This window comes from Callospermophilus lateralis, chromosome 14 (assembly GCF_048772815.1).
Source record: "Callospermophilus lateralis isolate mCalLat2 chromosome 14, mCalLat2.hap1, whole genome shotgun sequence".
Lineage (NCBI taxonomy): Eukaryota > Metazoa > Chordata > Mammalia > Rodentia > Sciuridae > Callospermophilus > Callospermophilus lateralis.
Window position 1 is genome coordinate 4,017,940 of NC_135318.1, and position 20,473 is coordinate 4,038,412.

Below are 20,473 nucleotides of genomic sequence, written 5' to 3' on the forward strand. Positions count from 1 at the left end.
CCAGAGGGTCTTTCTGTTAATGGTTGGAGATTCTGGGTGCACAGGATAAGCAACAAACCTTGCCGTACCAACTTTTCAGGATCATCTTATACAAATATCAGGATTGATGATGTGCACCCCATTCATTTAGGGGCTAAGGAATTTGAACAGGCGCATCACAAAAAAGAGAGCATCCAACTGGCTTAACAAATATATAAAAGGATGCTTAACAACATCAGTCATCAGGAAACTGGAAACTAAAACTCCCTTGAGTCATCACAGCATCTCCATGACTGAAATTAAACAAAACAAAACAATTTAGCAATGATAGCAGTCAGCAAGATGTGGAGCAACAGAACCCTTGAACGCTTCTGATAGCTGATCACTTTGGAAAACTGGAGGTCTGCACTACCAGGGAACACTCATGTGTCTTAGCAACGGATTCCACTCCTGGATTCCATTGAGTGGTCGGTCAGGCCCAGCATAGGGGCCTGCGTATGTGCACCACAAGACAGGTGCAGGAATGGCATTCCAAATCCTTATCACAGTAGATGAGTAATCCACTGGGTTATGTCGACATTATGTCACTTAATCTTTAAAATGCCTGTGTGAGTTAGACATTCTTTTCTCCCAGATGACCAACAAGATCAGGCAAGTTAAGAAATTTACTCAAAATTTTGTGATATTGGCTGAGGTAGGGATTCAGTTCTTTAACAGGTTTTGTTTCAAAAAGCTTGTGTTTTATCCTCTGTATTATAACTATAATTGATCTGATTTTCATTTCTTCGTACATATGTAATCTAGCAAAATGCCTTTCTCAATTGAGCCAGACCATGGTGTAAAAGTTTCAAATAGCTTTTGCCCCGATTTCAAAGTCTTGGATCACAACCGTGGTTGCATAATTGGCAATCGTTAAACACGTGCTTCTTGTTTTGCAGAATTTGCTTTCAGTTTCTATGTTCAGGAAAATGACCTGATTCTATTTCCATTCAGACAAACAATAGCTAACCCTAACAGAGCACGTCCAGTTCTCAGGGGTATTCCGACGGAGGAGCATTAGGTAGCATCTACACCTTGGCAGAGACGTGTCGACATGTGTGCAGTGTGTGTGATTGTGTGGTCGAGCAGATGACAGTGCTACACAGCTGGCTCCTGAAGCCCAGCCACTGGCCTGTTCCAACTTTGCTCAGCTGAGGAACACTTGAAGACACATGATCAACATCACCCTGATCATAAAAAGAAGGGTGATCACAATTCTTCCTGAGAAAACTATAAAAACAAAGAAATTACAAGCCACAGTGATTTTCCCCAATTAGGAAGCAGGTTAGAAAAACATCCTATTTTCCTAGCTCGGAATGTCTATTAGAAATAGCTTAAAAGTTCAGGAACACATGTCTACATGTTAACCCTGTCACAACAAGTAGGTTGGGTGACTGAAGTCCCTGCAGAGCCATCCTCCCCTGATCAAGTGGTCTTTTCATTATGTGCTTTCAACAGTAATGACACATGGCCAGGAGCTGGGTCCTCGTGTTGTGCACTGGATCTCTTGAACTCCCTCCTCCTTTCTAACTAGCGTCTTGCATCCTCTGACCTTCATCTTCTCATTGCCTCTACTCCTCTATCCCTGGGAACCACCCTTCTACTTTCTGCTTCTGGGAGTGTAAATACTTACATTCCACACATCAGAGAGCTCATGCAGCATGTGTCTTTCTTTGCTGGCTTATTTCACTTACCGTCATGTCCTCCAGGTTCATCCATGCAGTTATTCTTCTTTTGGAAGGCAGAGTCGTAGGATTCCATTGTGTGTGGGTACTCTGTGTCCCCACCCCTTCATCTGCAGATGGACCCTTCATTTGCCTCCAGATCTTGGCTGTCACGGACAATGCCACAGTGAGCATGGATGTGACGATGTCTCTTCCATGCCCTAATTTCCCTTCCTTTGGAGAAATGCCCAGCAGGGGGTCTTAAGGTAGTTCTCTTTGACTATCATAACATACTTTCCCTGAGCACCTACCTCTGAAGGCTGTCATCGTCACACAGTTATACTGTCTAAGCATCTGAAAATCCAAATCCAAAATGCACTTCACTGGAAACCCAGCACTGACAAGACTCCACAAGTGGAGAGTTTGCCTCCTGAAGATGTATTTCTAGCACAAAGCTGTTTAAATGTTGTGTAAGCCCATCTCTGGGGATGTGCGCAAGGCGCATAGAAACATGGATGAATTTCATAATGAGACTTGGGTCACATCCTCAAAATATCTCACTAGGTATATGCAAATACTCCCCAATTCAAACAAGTCCCCAATCTGGAGCATTTCCAGTCCCCTCCCTTTAGGTTAAGGCTGCTCAGCTGAGTGGGAGCGGCACAGCATACAGAGGTAGCTGGGTGTCTTGGGGGCACAGAGACACGACTGATGGGCACCACGTCTCTGAAGCACCTGCTCAGGTGCTCAGCACAGGGTGAGGTGGGAAGGCAGCCTGCTGACCGCAGCCTGGGTCTTGGCCCGGGTCCAACTTTCCTTTTCATGAAGAGGAAAATCGAAACTAACTCAGCTGGGAGTTAGTCAGAGGGGGCGTGTCCCTCTGCTGTGACAGGATGCTCAGAGGCGGGCCCTTTCCACCTTCATATAACCGAGCCGTGGCCTCCCACACTCCGTGGCCACCATGAGGATGCTGCTGCCCTCCGCTCTGGCTGCGCGCCTGCTGGGCGCCTTCAGGCAGCCCCTGCTCCACTCGCTCTGGAGGGGCCTGGCCCCACTGCTGTACTGGCTGAGGGCAGCCTTCTGGTGGCCAGGTACAGGGAAGGGACAGCAGCAGGTCGGAGAGAGAGCTGAGGGGAGCCAGGAGGAAGGGGTAGACGGCGACCTGCCCATCACCCCCACGAGCGTCAACTACCACTTCACGCGCCAGTGCAACTACAGGTGTGGCTTCTGCTTCCACACGGCCAAGACGTCCTTCGTGCTGCCCCTGGAGGAGGCCAAGAGGGGGCTGCTCCTGCTCAAGGAAGCCGGTGAGTCCCAGGCCCAGAAAGAAGTCAAGATGCTCCATCCACCCCAGGGGGCCAATCCGGCCGGGGGCAGCCACCCTGGCGAGAGGGCTCCCAGCCACCACAGACACACCATCCCAGGTGCAAGGGCCGGACTGCGGGCAGATGCCTGGTCTTCCTGCGCCCCGAGGTGCCCTGGCCAGGTGGTTGGTGGGCACACCCACCCTCCCGTCAGCCGAGGTCTGTGCCATGCGCCATCGGCAGGCCCATTTCCCCCCAGCATTTAGATGGAGGTCGGGAGGGTGATGCTACTTTCAGAGTTTGTCCAAGGCACTAAGGAATTCGTTTTTCTCCAGAAACATTTAATGAGGAAAGTTGAAAACAAACACGAAATAGGGGATGGTAGAACAGCAACATCTGAGCCTTCTATCTGGGATTGTGTATGTGCTCTTAATAGGAAACGTATAACAATTACTTCTAGCACATGTGGGAAGCCTTATCTTGAGCGCGCTTACTGGATATCCACACCTTTATAAGGTTCCAGCACCTCAGAGCAGCCTCAGCAGTGCAGTCCGAGCGCCACGTCTCCCACTCCAAGCCTGCTCTTCTCCCTCCTGTCCTTCCTAGAACACCCCCTGCGCTGGCTACTTTGCTAAGTCTTCTTCTGAACATTCTAATGGAATGTTTGCAGACAAGCCCCAAGTCACACACAGCCTAAGTGCACAGCAGGTGGATTCGCAAAGCAGAATCCTAGGTGCAGAATGACCGCAGCCAGCACGCTCCCCACAGGGGGTGTCCCTGGTTGGTGCTGCTGATTCTGTGCTTTATGGGGACGAGATCATATGACCGGCACTTGACAGGCCCTGACCTGCTATGCTCCACCTTGTCGGCTGGTTATCTGCAGCTGATCTTGCAAGTAAAGACCCATCACCTTGTCCTTCTCAGAGTGACCTAGCTCAAGTTCTTGCCATTCCTCATCAGGATTCTTGTCATTCATCTCATTGACTCTGCTCTCCCTGGAAGTAGACATCTTACTAAAATATAATATTTTACCTTCCCTCCTCAGCTAGCCCTCTCACAGGTCTAACTACAACCAGTTTCTGAGCCTGGGTGTCAGGGGCATGTTGAGCTGTTTCCCAGCCTGCTCTACCCATGTCTCAGGAGGTGGTTTCTGCTTTGCAGACTCCAGGTTGCGCCATTGCACCCATTGGCTTCTAACCAAGTCAGCTCCTCTATGTAAAGAACTCCCAACATCCAAGGGCATCTGCTTAAAGGAGGGGAAAACAAAGCAAAAACAAAATCTTCAAGTGATTTTCTTCCCCCTGTTTATACCCTGAATTAAATGCATGGTTATTCTGATGAGGTGGGGTTGGTGTTAGGAACACAAATTAAGAAAGGAGAGGATAATGAGAAATTTTCATTTCATTTTTTTTAACATGGAGAAAATATTACCTTTGCACTAAAACAAAAGTGGATGGGGTTGGGGGTGTAGCTCAGTATTCAGGTGCTCCCCACACTGCATGAGGCCCTGGGTTAGATGCTCAGCAGCACAAGACACAAATTAAAACAAAAATCAAAGTGGGATTTGGTGAAGGGGCCCCCTCACGCTCTGCCTTTGGCAGGGATGGAGAAGATAAACTTCTCTGGCGGAGAGCCCTTTCTTCAGGACCGGGGCGAGTACCTGGGCCAGCTGGTGAAATTCTGCAAGCAAGAGCTCCTCCTGCCCAGCGTGAGCATCGTGAGCAACGGCAGCCTGATCCGGGAGAAGTGGTTCAGGGACTACGGTAAGCGCTCCTGGAGGCCACTTCAGGCGTCTCTGCTGATATGGTTGGTTCCTGTGTTTCCTCCCATCCTGGGCCTCAGGCCAGGCCTTCTGGGGAAGTGGAAGGAAAGAAAAACAAATCTTGCTTATTCTAATCTCCCTTCCAGCTGGGTGCGATGGGCGTCTTGGTTCTGCAGGGCTCTCAGTAAACAAGGGTGGCCAGTCAGAGAACTGAGCGTGTTAGAAAGCCTGACTCTTCTGTACCTTCCAAACTTAGCAAGTATCGAGACTTATGACCCACACTTAGCCACTCACTGAGGAAAATTAGCACACTTTACAGCTGTGCAGTAAACTGTCTCTGCTGGAACTGGATCGCACCCAGAACTAATGACATCAGACACCGTGTGTGGACTGGCTGATTTCTGGTGCTGTAAGAACTTCCTCTGCACAGCCAGGATTAAGAGCCACCAGGTCCTAACATGGCAGAGAAGGCTTATCATTAAGTCTTGCCCGTGGATAATGTCCATGGAACACTGCCTGGCACTGAGGCAGCACTGGGATTTGGGGAGAAAATTGTAACCTATTCTTATAGTGTCTCTCTCTCTCTCTCTCTCTCTCTCTCTCTCTCTCTCTCTCCTGAGCCATTTGAGCTTTAAAATCATTCAAAGGAAACTGGCATTGCCCATCTATTGGGGTGTTGGCCAGAAATCTCCAGTTGAATTTCCATCCCAAGATGCGGGGAGAAGGCTGTGAGGGCGGGTGCGTCCATCTGAGAGGATTCAGAGTTTCAGGGGAGGGAAGTCAAGGAGGAGTTGAGGCAATGTCTGAAAGCAGTGACACCAGGGGGAACTGGGTTTGGAGGAACAAAGGCAAGGGCGCTGTGGGAGCCAGACAGACCCAAGAGACAGGGAAGGCGTCCAGGAGGCAGTGACTGGAGACCAGTTGACAGGGTTTCTCTTGGTGTGTGCCTGGGCAGCCCTGTCCCTCCAGGATGGCTGGACCTGCCCATCCTTGTGGAGAGTGTTGCAGGGGCAGAAGGACTCCTGTATCCAGTGACAAATCCTGGGGTGTGTGTCTGGGAAAGGGGATGGAAACTCGGGCACTTGGAAGTTTACCGGAGAACCCAGCATCTCCGGCAAGGTCGCAGTAGGAAGGGGTGAGGACTGGGGACTGGGCAGCACTGGCTCTCTTCTTAGAGGCCAAGGACCTCCAATTATAAGCTTTAATAGATTTTTTTTGCACCATATAAAATCTTGCCAGATGCTCATATTATCAAACATAAATAAAAATCTGCATTCTGTGTTCCATCTGCCAGTTAATAATTTGAAATATTTTTAGATGCTCAAGGAACCAACAAAATGTATCTGTATCCCTCTCAGGCCCCTCCAATTGTCCACCTCTGATCTAGAGGTCCAGGGATGGGCCTGTGTGCTGAGTGGATGAAGGGGCTATGCCGCAGGTCCCCACCTCTCCAAGTCTGTCCGTCTTCTGGAAGGACTCATAAGCCAGGGCTTATGAGAGCAAAGGTATAGAGTCAAAGGGTAGTGTAAAAATGTGTGTTGTTGAGTCCAGAGACACCCAACATACTGTTCTGAGTCCACCCCCATCTGACCTCACAGAGGCTGTCCTTTCTGTCCATCAGTGAAGTGCAGAGACTTGTTTGGACATTCTCTATGCAGAAAATCTCATTGGAACTTTAGGATCCAAGACTTTCACACAGGGCAGGTCACTTGGGAACATACTGCTATGAGACCGCCTAACCCTGCACTCAGATAGACCCTGGATCTTGCTCAACAGTCCTGAGGAGTCTTGACAGATGGCTGCAGCAGGCTGCGGGCCTCCGGCTCTTGCACCATCCACTGGTGACATGTGAATGTTGTGGCAGTCACACACGCAGGCATAGGAAAGACCCCATCACAGCTTCTGACTCTCTTAGAAAAATGCAAGGACTGAGCAGAGATCCACTCTAATAAATCCCTCTTCCCAAGAGACATGACCAGAGAAGCTGAGAACTAGAGGGAGGGATATCACAGCAATCAGCAGAAGTTGGAAGGGTGGCAGAGCACAGCTGAAGCCCATTTGGGAGCCAACCAGAAGAGGCTGCCTGCATAGAACCGACAGGGCTTTGTGTGTTTAGTTTTCAATTTTTTTTTTGGATGGTTAGAGACCACATGCTCAGTAAGTTGCCTTGTTCCAGTATGATATCCCATTACAAATTTACTCAATATCAAATTGTAGGACATTTAGAGTTGCGTTAAAGAGTGTTTCTGGCTCGTACGTGTGCTAATTGCTTGTTACATCTGGGTAACACAAAATGAGCCTTAAAATAGGAGCTAAAATGACTCTTTTTGTGTGTAATATAGAGAATTGCTGTTGAAGGAGCAATGGAACATTTGGTTTCCATAAAGCAAAGGCAAATTTAAGAAAAAGGTGCCATCTTTGGGAAGTAACTTGGAAGTGCAGGTCTAACCCCCTGTGAGGAAGCCCAGGCCCAGAGAAGGCCTGCCCTCCACAGGCCAGAAGAGCAGGAGCAGCCCAGGCAGAGGCAGGGGCAGAAGAGTGAGAGGGTAGAAAAGGCTGTCATGGAACCCAGTGGAGGAGAGCTCAATGCCAGAATCACACTCAGCGTGTTCTGGGTTCCGAACGACCCACTATCTGAGCTCTCAATATGCTGCTCTACGGGGAGGGGCCCTGACACCCTCGCTTCGGCCTCCCTTTATCTGGGTTTGCTCAGCATCTAATATGGTTGTACCTGACACCACATGGAGTCTCTGTGGATATTTAGATGGTGAATCAAATGTACAAAATATGTCAGGAAGAAGCTGGTGAACTTGGCCAAAAAATTGCTGTGCTTCATGCTCCCTCTTATACAAAGCAATTGTATTTGTGTGGTAGAAAAAGAAAAGCAAATCTATAATTCTCATAGCTAAGTGTGGAAGCATCCAAAATATCTATCGGCTTGCTTCATAAATTATATGATTTCTATAAAGAAATAAATGAAAAATCTTAAGCATATTAATTGGAGCTCATGCAAGTAGGGGAGTAGGGTTTTAGAATGATCAAATATGTATATCCATCATTAATTATGTGTATAGTCTTTGTGGGTAGGGAGGTACCGGGGGTTGAACCTGGAACACGATATCCCTAGTCTTTCTTGTTTCAATTTTGCAAAAGTGTCCTGCTAAGCTACTGAGGCTGGCCTGACGCTTGTAATCCTCCTGCCTTGGCCCCCCAAGTTGCTTGGATTATAGGTGTACATCACTGCACCCAGGCCCATGTGTGGTTTTTTAATGAATACTCTATACAAGTACCAGTATAGTTCACATCTCAGCGAATTTTATGAGGAGAGTATCACATAAAAAGTTAGAACCCAGATGTAAACAAAATATGTTGTATCATGAAGAGATTGATGTGACCTGTAGCGCTTGTTCCTTGGACAGAAAAATTGAGCTGACCATTTTACCACAGGTGACTACTTGGACATTCTCGCCATTTCCTGTGACAGCTTTGATGAGGAAGTCAACGTCCTTATTGGCCGTGGCCAAGGAAAGAAGAACCACGTGGAAAATCTTCAAAAGCTGAGGAAGTGGTGCACCGATTACAGAGTTGCTTTCAAGATCAACTCTGTCATCAACCGGTTCAACGTGGACGAGGACATGAACGAGCAGATTAAAGCCCTGAACCCTGTTCGCTGGAAGGTAAGTGCTGCTGCTGTTCCTGGCTGAGCTCGGTGAAGCTGGAAAGAGCCTCACTGGAGAGCTCCAGGCCATCCAGCTCGGTCTTCGGTCTCGTCCGGCTCCCTAGACTCCCAGCCAAGGCTTGCTGTACTTCACGCTCCCTCTGAACCCAGGAGTGATGTTCTCCTGAGATGCAGTGAGGATGAAGGTCATGTCAGTGCTGGGGTGTGTCTCTGGAAAACCCAGAGTTGACTGACAGGGAGCAATGCTCTCTGCAGAGCCGGATGCCACTGAGTGTTCACTGAGTTTATTGGAAGGCATTAGAAGTCAAGGCTTCCCCACCGGGAGCAACACCAGGCCTTTATCCCAAGACTTGTGCTTTGGGACTGGCCCCACCTCGGAGTCTGAGGCTCACTTAGCACAGAGAGCCCTGGCAACATGCAGACACTGGCAATCGACTACTTAAAAACTTAAACTTAAAAATTCAAGTTTTAATCTAAAGATTCTTCCCCTGATCCATTTCCACATGCAAACAAAGCAAGTATAAGCTTTTTTTTTTTTTTAAGTAAGTATACTGTTTAAAAAAATCTATTTAAGAAATTGTGAATAGCAACATTGAACTTGAACTCTTGGTGAAGTACGTAAGTAGGCTGATGCACCCCAGTCTAGAAGGAGCTGAGAGAGAGCTAAAGGAAGACAGTGGGTAGGACAAGTGGGGACTGTGAGGAGGAGGGAGGCCGAGGCAGCAGAAGGGGGGCTGCCCTCTGAGGCTGAGAGCTCCTCTGGAGCCAGCTGTCCTGTCCCTCTGTCCCTCCTCTCTTCCCCTGCCATCTCATTGTTCTCCTACGTGTATGACTTCCCCCACTGCTTGGCTCTCCTCGTATCTCCCAGACTTTTACTCCACTCTTTTGACCACTACTTGGGCTTCCGTTTGCCCAATTTCCTCCCTTTTTGCCCTTGAAGACCTGACTCCCAGAGGGCGGAGCTTTCCCCCCTGGAAAACTGTGCTCACTGAGAGGCTGATCTTCAAAGGCTGTTGTCAGATGGAAGCTGACGCCCCTGCTTGGTCCCTTTGCTCCCTGGTTTCCTGGGGTGCCCTCAGCAACCATGTGCCAGAGGGAGGACCCAGAGCCAGAGGCCACCTTCTTCTGGGGGTTGAACCCAGGGCCTTGCGCATGCTAGGCAAGCACGCGACCGACTGAGCCATGTCCCCAGCCCAAGAGGCCGTCTTTAGAGCTTTATGACATTAGCCCTAACTGACTAAAACAGCCTCGAATTAGTTGATTAATTCCCGTAGAGAAACCTGTTCCACAAAAGCCTGTTAGCCCCGGGTTCTGCTTCAGCTCTGTCACCCTGTGCCACCTGGGACACCTTGCCAGGTTGCTTGCCTTCCCTGGGGACTCCCTGCTCAAATGACAGTACTGCTCAGGGTGGGGTAATGCAGTGTGCACACTCAACTCACATAGTCTGCACACACACTAACACACACACTTGGACACACGGTCACATACACAAACTCACAAAAACACCTATGCACACACAGTCATGTACACACTTATTTACTTAAAAGAAGAATGAAAAACTGTATTAATGACTTCAAAAATTTGTCCTTATGTATTAAGTGAAAAGCAAACCTGGTTTAAAAGTACTTAGGATATATTAAAAATCAGCAAAAACAACAATATTTATAAAATAGCTTTCTCTTGGTTTGAAGATGACAGTTGTTATTTTTTTATGCTTTTTAATAGTCCCTGTTTTCTTCAAAAAACATTAATGATTTTCTAGCCTAAAAATATTGGATCATAAACTTAGATCAAACATACTCTAGGCAGTTTGAGGAATTTCTAATTTAAGAATGTTTGTGCTTCTGACATCATATTCCTGAATTCCAGGGCCGCTCTCCTTTCCCGGGGTGAGGTCTCCCCAGGACTGCTGAGCTCCAGGGGCCTCGGAGCTGGAGTTTGGACAGGGGTGGGGCTGGGGCCAGCAGGATGACGGCCCTTGCCCCATAGGCTCTCCTCCTTTCAGGTGTTCCAGTGCCTCCTGATTGAGGGCGAGAACTGTGGAGAAGATGCCCTGAGAGAAGCACAAAGATTCGTCATTAGCGACGAAGAGTTTGAAGAATTCTTAGAGCGTCACAAAGGAGTGTCCTGCTTGGTGCCCGAGTCCAACCAGAAGGTTGTATACAGCCCAGTGGGCTTTCCTGCTTGCCTTCAGATTGATTCCAGAGTAGGGAATCCTGGCCCAAGGACTTACATATAGACAAATTGTGGTTTCAGAGGATTCAGCACAGAGAGAGGGAGGAGTGAGAGAAAAGCACAGGTCCACCCTGGCTACCTGCTGACTGTGGGCTTTCAGTGAGCTTCAGTCTCTTCCTCTGGGAAGGCAGAGTGCCACCCAGAGGTGATGTGACTTCACGTATCACCACTGTACAATCTCAACCCATGCTGCTATATGCTTAACATTTCTACTTCTGTGAAAGAAGGAGGGAGCTCTTGAATGCCATTCTCTTGCTATCAACATCATCACATGATTCACTTGAACTGTTTCTAGGAAAAACTTTAGAAGTTGGGTAGAATGTAGAAGAAATGGTTTGCCACTTCTTTAGTTGTCTAGTGTAAGCACAATTGAATGCATCCTAAAAGGACAAATTCCACTCTTAGGCTAAGCAGGGTTGGTCAAAGCATGTCTCTGCTGGGACTTCAGAATTACCAGAGGCAGTCACTGAGGAATGCACTCTGGAGGAAATGCCTTATTAATGCAAGTTATGAACATTTTAAAACAATTATGAACGCCAAATTTGAGACATTAAAGTTAAAATTATAAGCTCCATACATCATAAAAATTAAAAGTAAAATATGCTACCATCATTTTTTTTGTAATTACACCAAATTATATAAAATAAAGTATTATATAAAAAGAACCTGCTAACAGAGAAAGTTAATCAGGTAATGGGCACAAACAGATGATTTACAAAGGAAAATCAAAGAGTGAATAAACATTTTAACAGTCTCTGATATTATCAGTATTCAAAAAATGGAAATTTAAATATAAAATGCGAAGATGCAGTAAGAGGTGATTCATGTGGTTAGTAGAAGGACAATGCCCATGGATTTCCTAGACAATGAACTGATAATTTATTATGATAATCTTTGAAGTGTTCTTATATATTGATTCTTAAATTCTACTTCAAAACACAAGAAATCTTTATATAAAGATGCAAAGAAATATTTATATAAAAGTTTGTTGCTGCAGCATTAAGAACAATAGAAATAATCTGAAGGTAGGGCAGGAACAGGTGCATTAGTACGTTAGCATTGTGAAATGTCTACTGAATAAAGCATATTTAAGAGTGTTATGTTACCAGGATAAGATCTCATCACATGATATTAGTAAAGTTGAAAACCAACATGCAAAATCAATTTGAAACTCAATGCTGATATGCAAAAAAAAAAAAAACATTTCCATACATATCCCCCGAAGTAGTGCAAATTCCAATAATTTGGTTGATTTTATAACTTTTTGGATCTTCCAATTTGTAAAAGATAAGAAGTATTTTTAAAACAGGTTCTCCCATCTGCCACCCCAAAATACACACACAGAAAATCTCTCCCCCGGATGCTCGCATAACGTTAGGAATTCCACGGACAGAAATGTATTCCTTATGCTTTGGCTTCTGGAGGTCTTGATGGATGGCTGGAGTTTAAAGGTGACATTGAACTAAGCATGAGTGAGAAAATCCCCAAATGGAGAGAGAGAGCAGGGCAGGCTTCAGGGAGCAGTGAGGAAGTGGAGGCAACCCTCTCGCAGGGTCTCTTTTACGGGATCTTCCCACCTCCATCTTAATTACATGGTGTGAGGGCGAAGAAAATAAGGAAAGCAGTGAAAGCCGGCACTGTTCTCGGTCTCCATCCTTGTATGAAGAGCTCTTCACCCACCTGCGCATCTCAACTCCCCAAAGGCTCCCACCCAGGTTTTCTTTCCCCCACGTGAATCGGCTGGGACGTTCGCCGTAGGTGTCCCTTGGTGGGGGCAGAAGGTCTGTCTACCTGCTGGAAGCTCAGGAATCCCTCCACACACACCATGCACCACTACTGTCAGTCAGCTTAGCGCGGCAGAATCAATGGGAGAAGCCACCCTGTAGTCCCACGTGCTAGCACTGAAGAGTGCTCTGCTTGGTACATCAGAAAGAGGGTCCACAGTCGAGGGAACACTGGGGGCCACTGTGGCTCCTTCTCTTGACCTTTCCGTTGGATGCAGATCATCCAGGCCTGCTGAACCTGCGGGGCTCTGAAGGGACACACACAGTCCCTCCCCTTATGAGGGTCACACCAAAAGCCACTCAAATGAGATAAGAAATATCGAACCCAGAATTGCAAAGCCCAAATGCACATTTTATTATAGACAGTTGAAAATACACACTGAAAAATATGCTTAGGACTAAATTTGTATGCAATTCCTTCTTTGCAGATGAAAGACTCCTACCTTATCCTGGATGAATATGTGAGTATTTCTCTTGAGTTATGAAATTATCACTGAAAAGCTAGTTAAGCAGCAAGTCCAGCTCTGAGCTGAATGCCATCATATAGGACCGTTTGTCCGTCTTCATGGCCTGTCACGGGTTTTTGGCCAGTTAGGGTCATTAAGATAATACAGCTGGGGGGTCCCTTTGCCATATGCGCCCAGCACCTCTGCAGGCACTGGCTTGGGCCCAGGTCCCTGGATTGGCACTAGCTGCCATATGGTGTGGCTCCTGCCTGGCCTGGTGTCCGTGGACCTCACAAGGACCCCCCGCACGTGAAAAGGCCATGGACTGCATTCTCCTTTGACAGGCAGCTCACTCCCTGGCTGATTAACCTTGGCAATGGCAGAGAGGCCTTGCCCTTCCTTTCCTTTCTAAGGACCACTCATATCCTCTTCCCTCATCATCTTCCTAAGGAAAGGGAAAACCCACCCTCTCACAAGTGGAAAAGAATCCACTTTCTTTTCCTTTGTCTTTTTTTATTTTTTTGGTCCAAATTTATAACTTTTGTCAATATGTCTAACAAAAGACAAATAATTCCATTCAAAGATATGTTTTTCAGAAGAAATGAGCTCAAACAAGAACCATGGGTTCAATATTTAAGTTGGATTTTCTTTGAGGGATATCTAAGATAACTTTTATATTTCATTAGTTTCAAGTTCATCTGTGTTGCTTTATAGCAATTTCATTTATTATCAACATGAGCTTTTTTTGTGGGACATAAGGGAAAGAGTAATAGTGGAAATGTTCAGTTAACAAGTCCAAGGTAAAGAGGAAAGTGAAACCATTTATTTGGGGAATGCAAGTGGCCATGTTGGGCCCCAGGGCTTTGACCAATGTTCTGCAACAACCTGTCTGGTCTCCACAGAATTGGATCAAACGTACTTGATCCAAAATTTGCTTTTGCCAATTTAACAACTTTCTGATTCAACATATATGATTTGATCCTCTACAAAATTCTCAGTGTAGGTCACGCGAAACCTAAAGACCTCATTCTTGCAGAAGAAGTAGGGAAAAGAGGCTGAAGTAATTAAAATAAGACGGACAGGATGAAAGCAAAGAACGAGGCCAGCCCATGTGGCTCTGCTGGTCTGGTGCTGGCCTGCCTCAGCGTCTGCTTTCTTACCACTCTTTCTCCCACTCTTGAAAGAATCCTTTTGGGACACAGAGTGACATGGCTGTGTGCTTGTCTCACTAGCAATGCCATCACCTACAGTTTCCCACAACAGTGCTCCCCAAGCCCCCAAGCCTTCACGGGATCTTTCTTTCCATTTAAACTTTCAAAACAAATTCAGACACTGGGGAGAAGTCTCTCCAGATCAGCATGTCGCCTCTGCGGGGGGCCATGGTAGTGAGCCCTCATCCTGCGCCTGAGGCTGTCAGCGGACCTCACCTCTTCCTCAGTGCCTGAGTTACATGAGTGGGGGGGGGGTGAAGCTTAGGGAGCTCAGTTTCTGGCCACAGTTCTCAGTAATCATTTATTGACATGATTGGAATATTAAGAAAATATTTTGCATTGATACCTTAAAATGGGTTTTACAGCATAAACTTTGTAGAAATAGACTGATTTCTTTCTTGAATTTCCTAGATGCGCTTTCTGAACTGCAGAAGTGGCCGGAAGGATCCTTCCATGTCTATCCTGGACGTTGGAGTGGAAGAAGCTATAAAATTCAGTGGGTTTGATGAATGTATGTTTCTGAAGCGAGGAGGAAAGTATGTCTGGAGCAAGGCTGATCTGAAACTGGACTGGTGAAGCTGTCAGCAGAGCAAGGGCCAATCCACAGAGGCCAGCCCCACGTGTGGCTGCGGTGGTCTGCAGGACCTGCACACTGGTCTTTCTCAATGGCCAGAAACCTGCACATCATGTCGAATTGCCTGTGGGCACTGAACATATAAATCACCTGCCTAACATAACTAAAGTCCACACTTCAGTTAGTTGGCTTAGTGCTGTATTGTTATTTAACTGGTTCTAAGCCGCCTGTGAACAAGAGCACAGTAATCCAGTTCAAAGATGCCTTTGTGAGAAATAAGCTACAAGGATACCTGGCGGCGGGGGGGGGGGGGGGGGGGGGGGGGGGGGCAATCCATAATTCCAATGGGTTTGGTATTTTCAGCAAAATTTCCCGTGACTGCTGTGTTTTTATTTCAAAGCTATTTTTTTCCAGTTTAGTTTCTGTTTTTGTTTTTGTCTTTCTTTTATTTGATCATCAGTTATTTCCTGCTAAACATTGATTGAAATGTCACTTTTCACCTTAGAAATATTATCAAATACTGCCTCCAGTTACTTCTGCTTATTGTAAAGCTCCTTCATTTTCTGTCTTTATATCACTGAAATCTTGGAAATTTTATGTAGAATTATAGAAATGGTCCATAGACATTTTAAAGAACAATGAAGGAAACTCATCTGTCTCCAAGGAGCACCTGCTTCTTGAGCATGGGGACTTCTAGAGCCCGTACTGTCTGTGCTACACAAATTCTTCTTCAAAGACCCTGGGCACAACCAGCAGACTCCACGTTCCCTGATACGGAACAAAAGTGGTACTTCCATTGCTGTGACCACCTACTTTTCAGGGCATGGGAGTGTCAAGTGAAAACGGGACTTTTCATTTGATCAGATGTTTGTCTTCAAAGCTCTGAAAATTGACAGTGTGGGCTATTCCATTAAAAACCCGCCAAGTGCACCTGCAGTTTATGCAAGTGAAGCCACAGCACCTTATAGCATTTCTCCGTTAACTTTGAGTCAGTGGAATCAAGATACAGTCTAGACCAGTAGGAGAGAAAACTGTTCCTTTCTTTTCTAGCTCTAAGAGGGAAGCAGGGGAAATAATGTCACTTGATCAACATTTTCTCCTTGTATAAATACATCATGTGGTTTCATCATGTGACTTAGATAGTATCTCATTACCTGGAATAGAATAATTTCCTATCATTGTTTCAAGGAAGCAAAATCATAGAAAAAAAATTTTTACCAATTTAATTAGACTGCAATTCCAGAAGGCCTCACTAGGGGGCACTTTAGCGTCTCATTTCATTAGGAAATTTATAGAAATTCCCTGTTCATGATCAATTTTCAGGACTTGGTAAATTTATTTCTTTTTTGTTTTACGTCTTTCCCTTTTTTATTGTATGTTTTTGTTTTTGCAGCACTGGGGCTGGAACTCAGGACCTTTTACAGGGCTTGGTGATTTTGAAAAGTTTGGTTTTGTGATTTTTTTTTCTTAAAAAATATATTCCTATTTTAGTTTTTAAGTCATATAATTCAACTGAAATATGTGTGTCCCATCCAAAATTAGATAAGTTGTTTGTATTTTCTACTTTTTGTCCTTTTTCAAGAGAAAAAAATGAATCAGGAAACGTTTTCCCCAGGGGTCTTGATGGCACCCAAGCAGCCTTTGCCATGATGTAATCAGCTGGAACATGAAACGGATTTGTCGTTGGCATGAGTGTGCTTTGGCCCTGTGTGAGAAAGCCCTGAGATGCTCTGATGTGCTGCCAGGGCTCAGCCAGCTGATCTTAAGGCAGGTCTCACTGAAGCCCAAATCTTCTGAAGTGGATTAGATTTATTTCTAGTTGAGGGAAACTGCTTGTCTTTCCTCTAAGGAAAATATGATGCAAAACAAGAGGTGCATTTAAGATATAAGCTATTTTAAGTATATTTTCCAGCTGTTTGAGCTGCTATTAACCCTCTCATTTACTGTCAGGATTTGTAAAGCATTGATGTTTAAAATATTTAAATGTCCCTTTTTCTTAAAAGGAAGAAATGGGAATTTTTAACACTGCAATAATATTTAAGCTCACATAGTGTTTTACATAGTGTTTTGCTTTATTTTTTTTCTGTTTTAAATATGAGTGTTAGTTTTGTGGAAAATGTTGCTTTTTCTTGAGACAATAAAGCATAATTTAGTTATATATCTTACTTCAAGTGTAACTACAAATGTTTTGTGTTGCTTTCAATTATTGCTTAAGTTCAGTGTCCACTTGGCACTAACATCTCTATTATTAGGTGATACATCATAGGACAGTTTCCTTGTTTTTCCTCTAAGTTGAAGGTGATTGAGCTCGTTTTACTGAATTATCTGAAAAATGGGCCCTATTTTATGTCTATCAGATTTTGGAGTCCAATTGCTGCATAGACAGAAAACCAAATAAGCAAACACTGTAGCAATAAGGTCCCTTTAAGCAATAATGTATTGTGTGTGTTATGCTCTTGTTGAAAGTATTCTATTAAGTAAGTTGTGTTTGGACAGAGACTGTTTTGTAACATGTAGCAATATATTAAAATAGTTTTGTCTCACTCGCTGACTGTTATGAAGTCTTTCTTTGTTGTGTGTTGACAGTAAGTGCGTGCTCTCACAAACTGCAATTGCTAACGGCAAGTGCGCTTTAAAATTTAATCAACAAGATTATCAATATTAATAAGTCCACTTCAGACAGCCCACTCTAAAGGAAGACTGGATGGAGATGAACCACGGGAGAAAATACACTTCCCAGTCTAAAATCAAAGCCAACCCCCTGGGGACCCAGCCTTGGACACCTGATCATCTCATGATGAAGGACTCCTCCAGGAGGTCAGGGGCAGGGCGGCTCAGCCCTCACCACAAATGTAAGACCCCAGGGGCGGAGGGCTGGGGTGAACTAACCCTGCTGCTCCAGACCAGGTCCCCGAAGGATGGCAGGGGCCTGCTCCCAGCATCGTCCCTGCAGGACTTGCTCATCAGACATGCGAGGTGTCCATTCACGACTCAGAAGCCGGGGCCATCCCCACAGCATGACCCCCCTCTGCAGTAAGCAGTCCACACAAAGCGGCAGTGAGCGTCTCCCTGAAGACTCAGAAGTCTCAGAGCTGGTGGGAAACAGGCTGAGGAGAGGGAGCCAGGCAGAGTCCTGAACTTTGGGACGGATCCAGCACAGAGGGGCAGTGCCTGGCATCACCAGCATTCTGAGGCAATGCAGAGCTTGCCCCCAGCACCCTGACTTCTAGCTGTCCACTCAGACCATGGCGCCTTTGAAAAATCCTGCTGGCCTTGCCTCTATACCACCAGCCCATGAGTTGATTATGCCTCCTCCTTCCAGCCCGGGGCTCTGCCTATTGGCCCTAGTGTCCACCTGGCCCCTCTCGACTTGCATGTGGTCCTCCTGAGACCTGCCCCATTCTCCAACTAGCCCTGAATGTGAACTCCAGTCATAAACACTCCCATCTTCAGGGGCAGCACCGCCCTCTGCTGTCCCCACCTTAACACCTGCCAACCCTCCCCAGTGTTCCAGGTCAGATCCAGGGTCTCAAGGACAGGCAAGGAGACTCTGGGGGAAATATGTGTCTTTCATCATGGTGGTGAGGCTCTTGACAGCCACATTTCAGGGCACAGTGCCACGTCAAGTGCTCATGAATATGTCTCCCATCAGGTCATGATTAATGACACAGGAACCCTCATAGTGCTTGGCGTAGGTACAGCGTGTGACTCAGATGCCGTTCAGATGAGTTTCATAGACCAGAAAGATCTTAACCCTTTTTTTAATAACTCTAAAATCTACACATTAGGGGAGTGCTTGAAAAACAGTGTAAAGCAAAATGAAGAAAATAGAAGTCACTTATAATTGCATCACCCTGTGGTAGCTGCTAATTTAGCTCAAGTTCCTTCTAGTTACGCATATCGTTAAACAGAACTGAGTTCGTATGCAATCATTTTATTTCCACATAATATCTTATAAAGGTTCTAAAGGCAATTAGCATGGTATACTTTAATGAGAACAGTCCGTTCTTAACAATTCACACTAATAGGTGGATTTTAAAAAGCACAGTTATTTAGAAAGCAGAGGGTGGATTTGTTTTCTGAGTTGTTTACATATTTGTTGGAGTGCGGATGCACCCTTGTTCTGCAAATTCACTTTTCTATATGTGTGTCTGTGTGTAAAACTCATGGTTTGAGTTCTGAGTGTCCCCAAAGTCTTCATGCTGAACCACTGGCAACCAGCCAGGGGTGCTGCGGGAGGTGGTGGAACCGTTAGGAGGATTGGCCTTGTGCAAGGAAGTCTGGTGGTTGGGTGATATGGGGCCGTGGCCCCTTCCTCTCCCTCTGATTCCTGGCTGCCAGAGGTGGGTGTCTTTCCTCCATCATGATGTGTTGGCTCGCCAGAGCCCCCAAAGCAACCTGGCCAAGGGACCATGTGTTGAACCTCTGAAACCATGAACGGAAATAATCCCTCTGTCCTTTTACGTGGCCGACTTCATGTATTTTGTCCCAGAGACAGAAAGTTGACCAGCACACACACATTCACATATGTCTATCTATATGTACACACACACACACACACACACACACACACACACACCCTTAGATATGTGTGCACACAGAGCTTCTCTGTGCAGCTCATTCCTGGAGGGTCTGGGAAACTGCCCAGAAGCTGGTTTCTCATTCAGGGCCAGCTCAACTTGTCCCTGGAACTCCCTCAATAATTCTCGGAACTGACCGACCTCTTAGTTCTTTCAGAGCCAATCATCCTCCCAAGTCAGTTGCTGCTGGGTGTCAGAGCACCCAGGGTGTGTTCCTGTGATGCACTCCTCCTCGGTCTTCCACTCACGTTTCCTAGGAAGCCTGTTGGATCCAGGCATTCAGTGCAAGCTGTGCTGAGCTGACCCTTGCTAATGAGCTCATGCCACCCCCACACAGTGCCGCAGGCTGAGCACCTGGAGGTGTGAGGCCCAGGATCAGTGGACGCCCCCAAGGTGTGCTCGTCCTGGCCATCAGGAGCCTCTCCTCGGGCCTCCACTTCCTGCACTCCCATGGCCACAGCCTGTCAGAGAGGCTGCTACCTCAGGACTTCACTTGACCTTCCTTACCTCCAGGGACCCCCACTCCAATACAGCCACACTGGGGAAAGGTCTCACAGGCCAGTTGTGGAGGGCACGATTTGGCCCCCAGCATTAAGCAGGTTGAGGTGTGGTGTGCCCCAGGGTGCCCCGCAGCCCTGCACTAATGGCCAGCACGGGGCCACCTGCATAGGGTCAGTGGTATTGGGATAGATAACATTGCCCAGAATGGCTTGGAGGCTCCTGGAAGGTTCCAGTGTTTTAACTAGTCCCCTCATCAACTGCAACGGAGCCTGAAGACCCTCATCACAACTGAACTTGTGAGCCCCTCCGACCCCGATTCCCCATAACATCCCCGTCAACTCCCATCAAGCTTCTGTGGGGATTCTCAGCCCAGACTTCCTCCCAGGTACAGGGCCCGGGGACAGAGGGAAGGAAGGCAAGTCTGAGCCACTTCCTGCCTGCTCGCCTTCTTGGCAACACCTGCTGAATCCTTTGAGCTTAAAGGTTCGACTCAAAAGCAGTTTGGCATGAGCCAACCTGGACGGGACACCACAGGAAATGCCTATGACCAGGAGTCAGGGTTTTCACCTTTAAGAAATCTGCCAATGTTAGGACAAGAGTTAGGCAGGGAGACAGTGAGTGAGAAGGGTCAGAGCGGCACAGAGGGCACAAGGTGGGGACAGGGGCTTCAGGACTGCTGGCTGCGGCTTGAGCACAGTGTCCCTTTCTATCTGTG

General features: G+C 46.5%; 1 protein-coding gene across 1 annotated transcript; it reads left to right on the top strand.

The window, feature by feature from the left end:
- The first annotated feature begins 2,643 nt into the window (after nucleotides 1-2,643).
- On the top strand, nucleotides 2,644-14,969 carry Rsad2 (radical S-adenosyl methionine domain containing 2). Its single transcript, XM_076833109.2, has 6 exons — nucleotides 2,644-2,989; nucleotides 4,588-4,749; nucleotides 8,196-8,425; nucleotides 10,433-10,582; nucleotides 12,875-12,907; nucleotides 14,515-14,969. Exons 1-6 carry the CDS (start codon nucleotides 2,644-2,646, stop codon nucleotides 14,677-14,679), a joined length of 1,086 nt encoding a protein of 361 aa, XP_076689224.1. The 3' UTR covers nucleotides 14,680-14,969.
- Nucleotides 14,970-20,473: the final 5,504 nt, after the last annotated feature.

Bases quoted from the DNA above. Each gene is read 5' to 3' on its own strand.
- Rsad2 (XM_076833109.2), top strand. From the start codon at position 2,644: ATGAGGATGCTGCTGCCCTCCGCTCTGGCTGCGCGCCTGCTGGGCGCC. The intron at 2,990-4,587 runs GTGAGTCCCAGG...TGCCTTTGGCAG, and splicing joins GCTCCTGCTCAAGGAAGCCG to GGATGGAGAAGATAAACTTC. The intron at 4,750-8,195 runs GTAAGCGCTCCT...ATTTTACCACAG, and splicing joins GAAGTGGTTCAGGGACTACG to GTGACTACTTGGACATTCTC.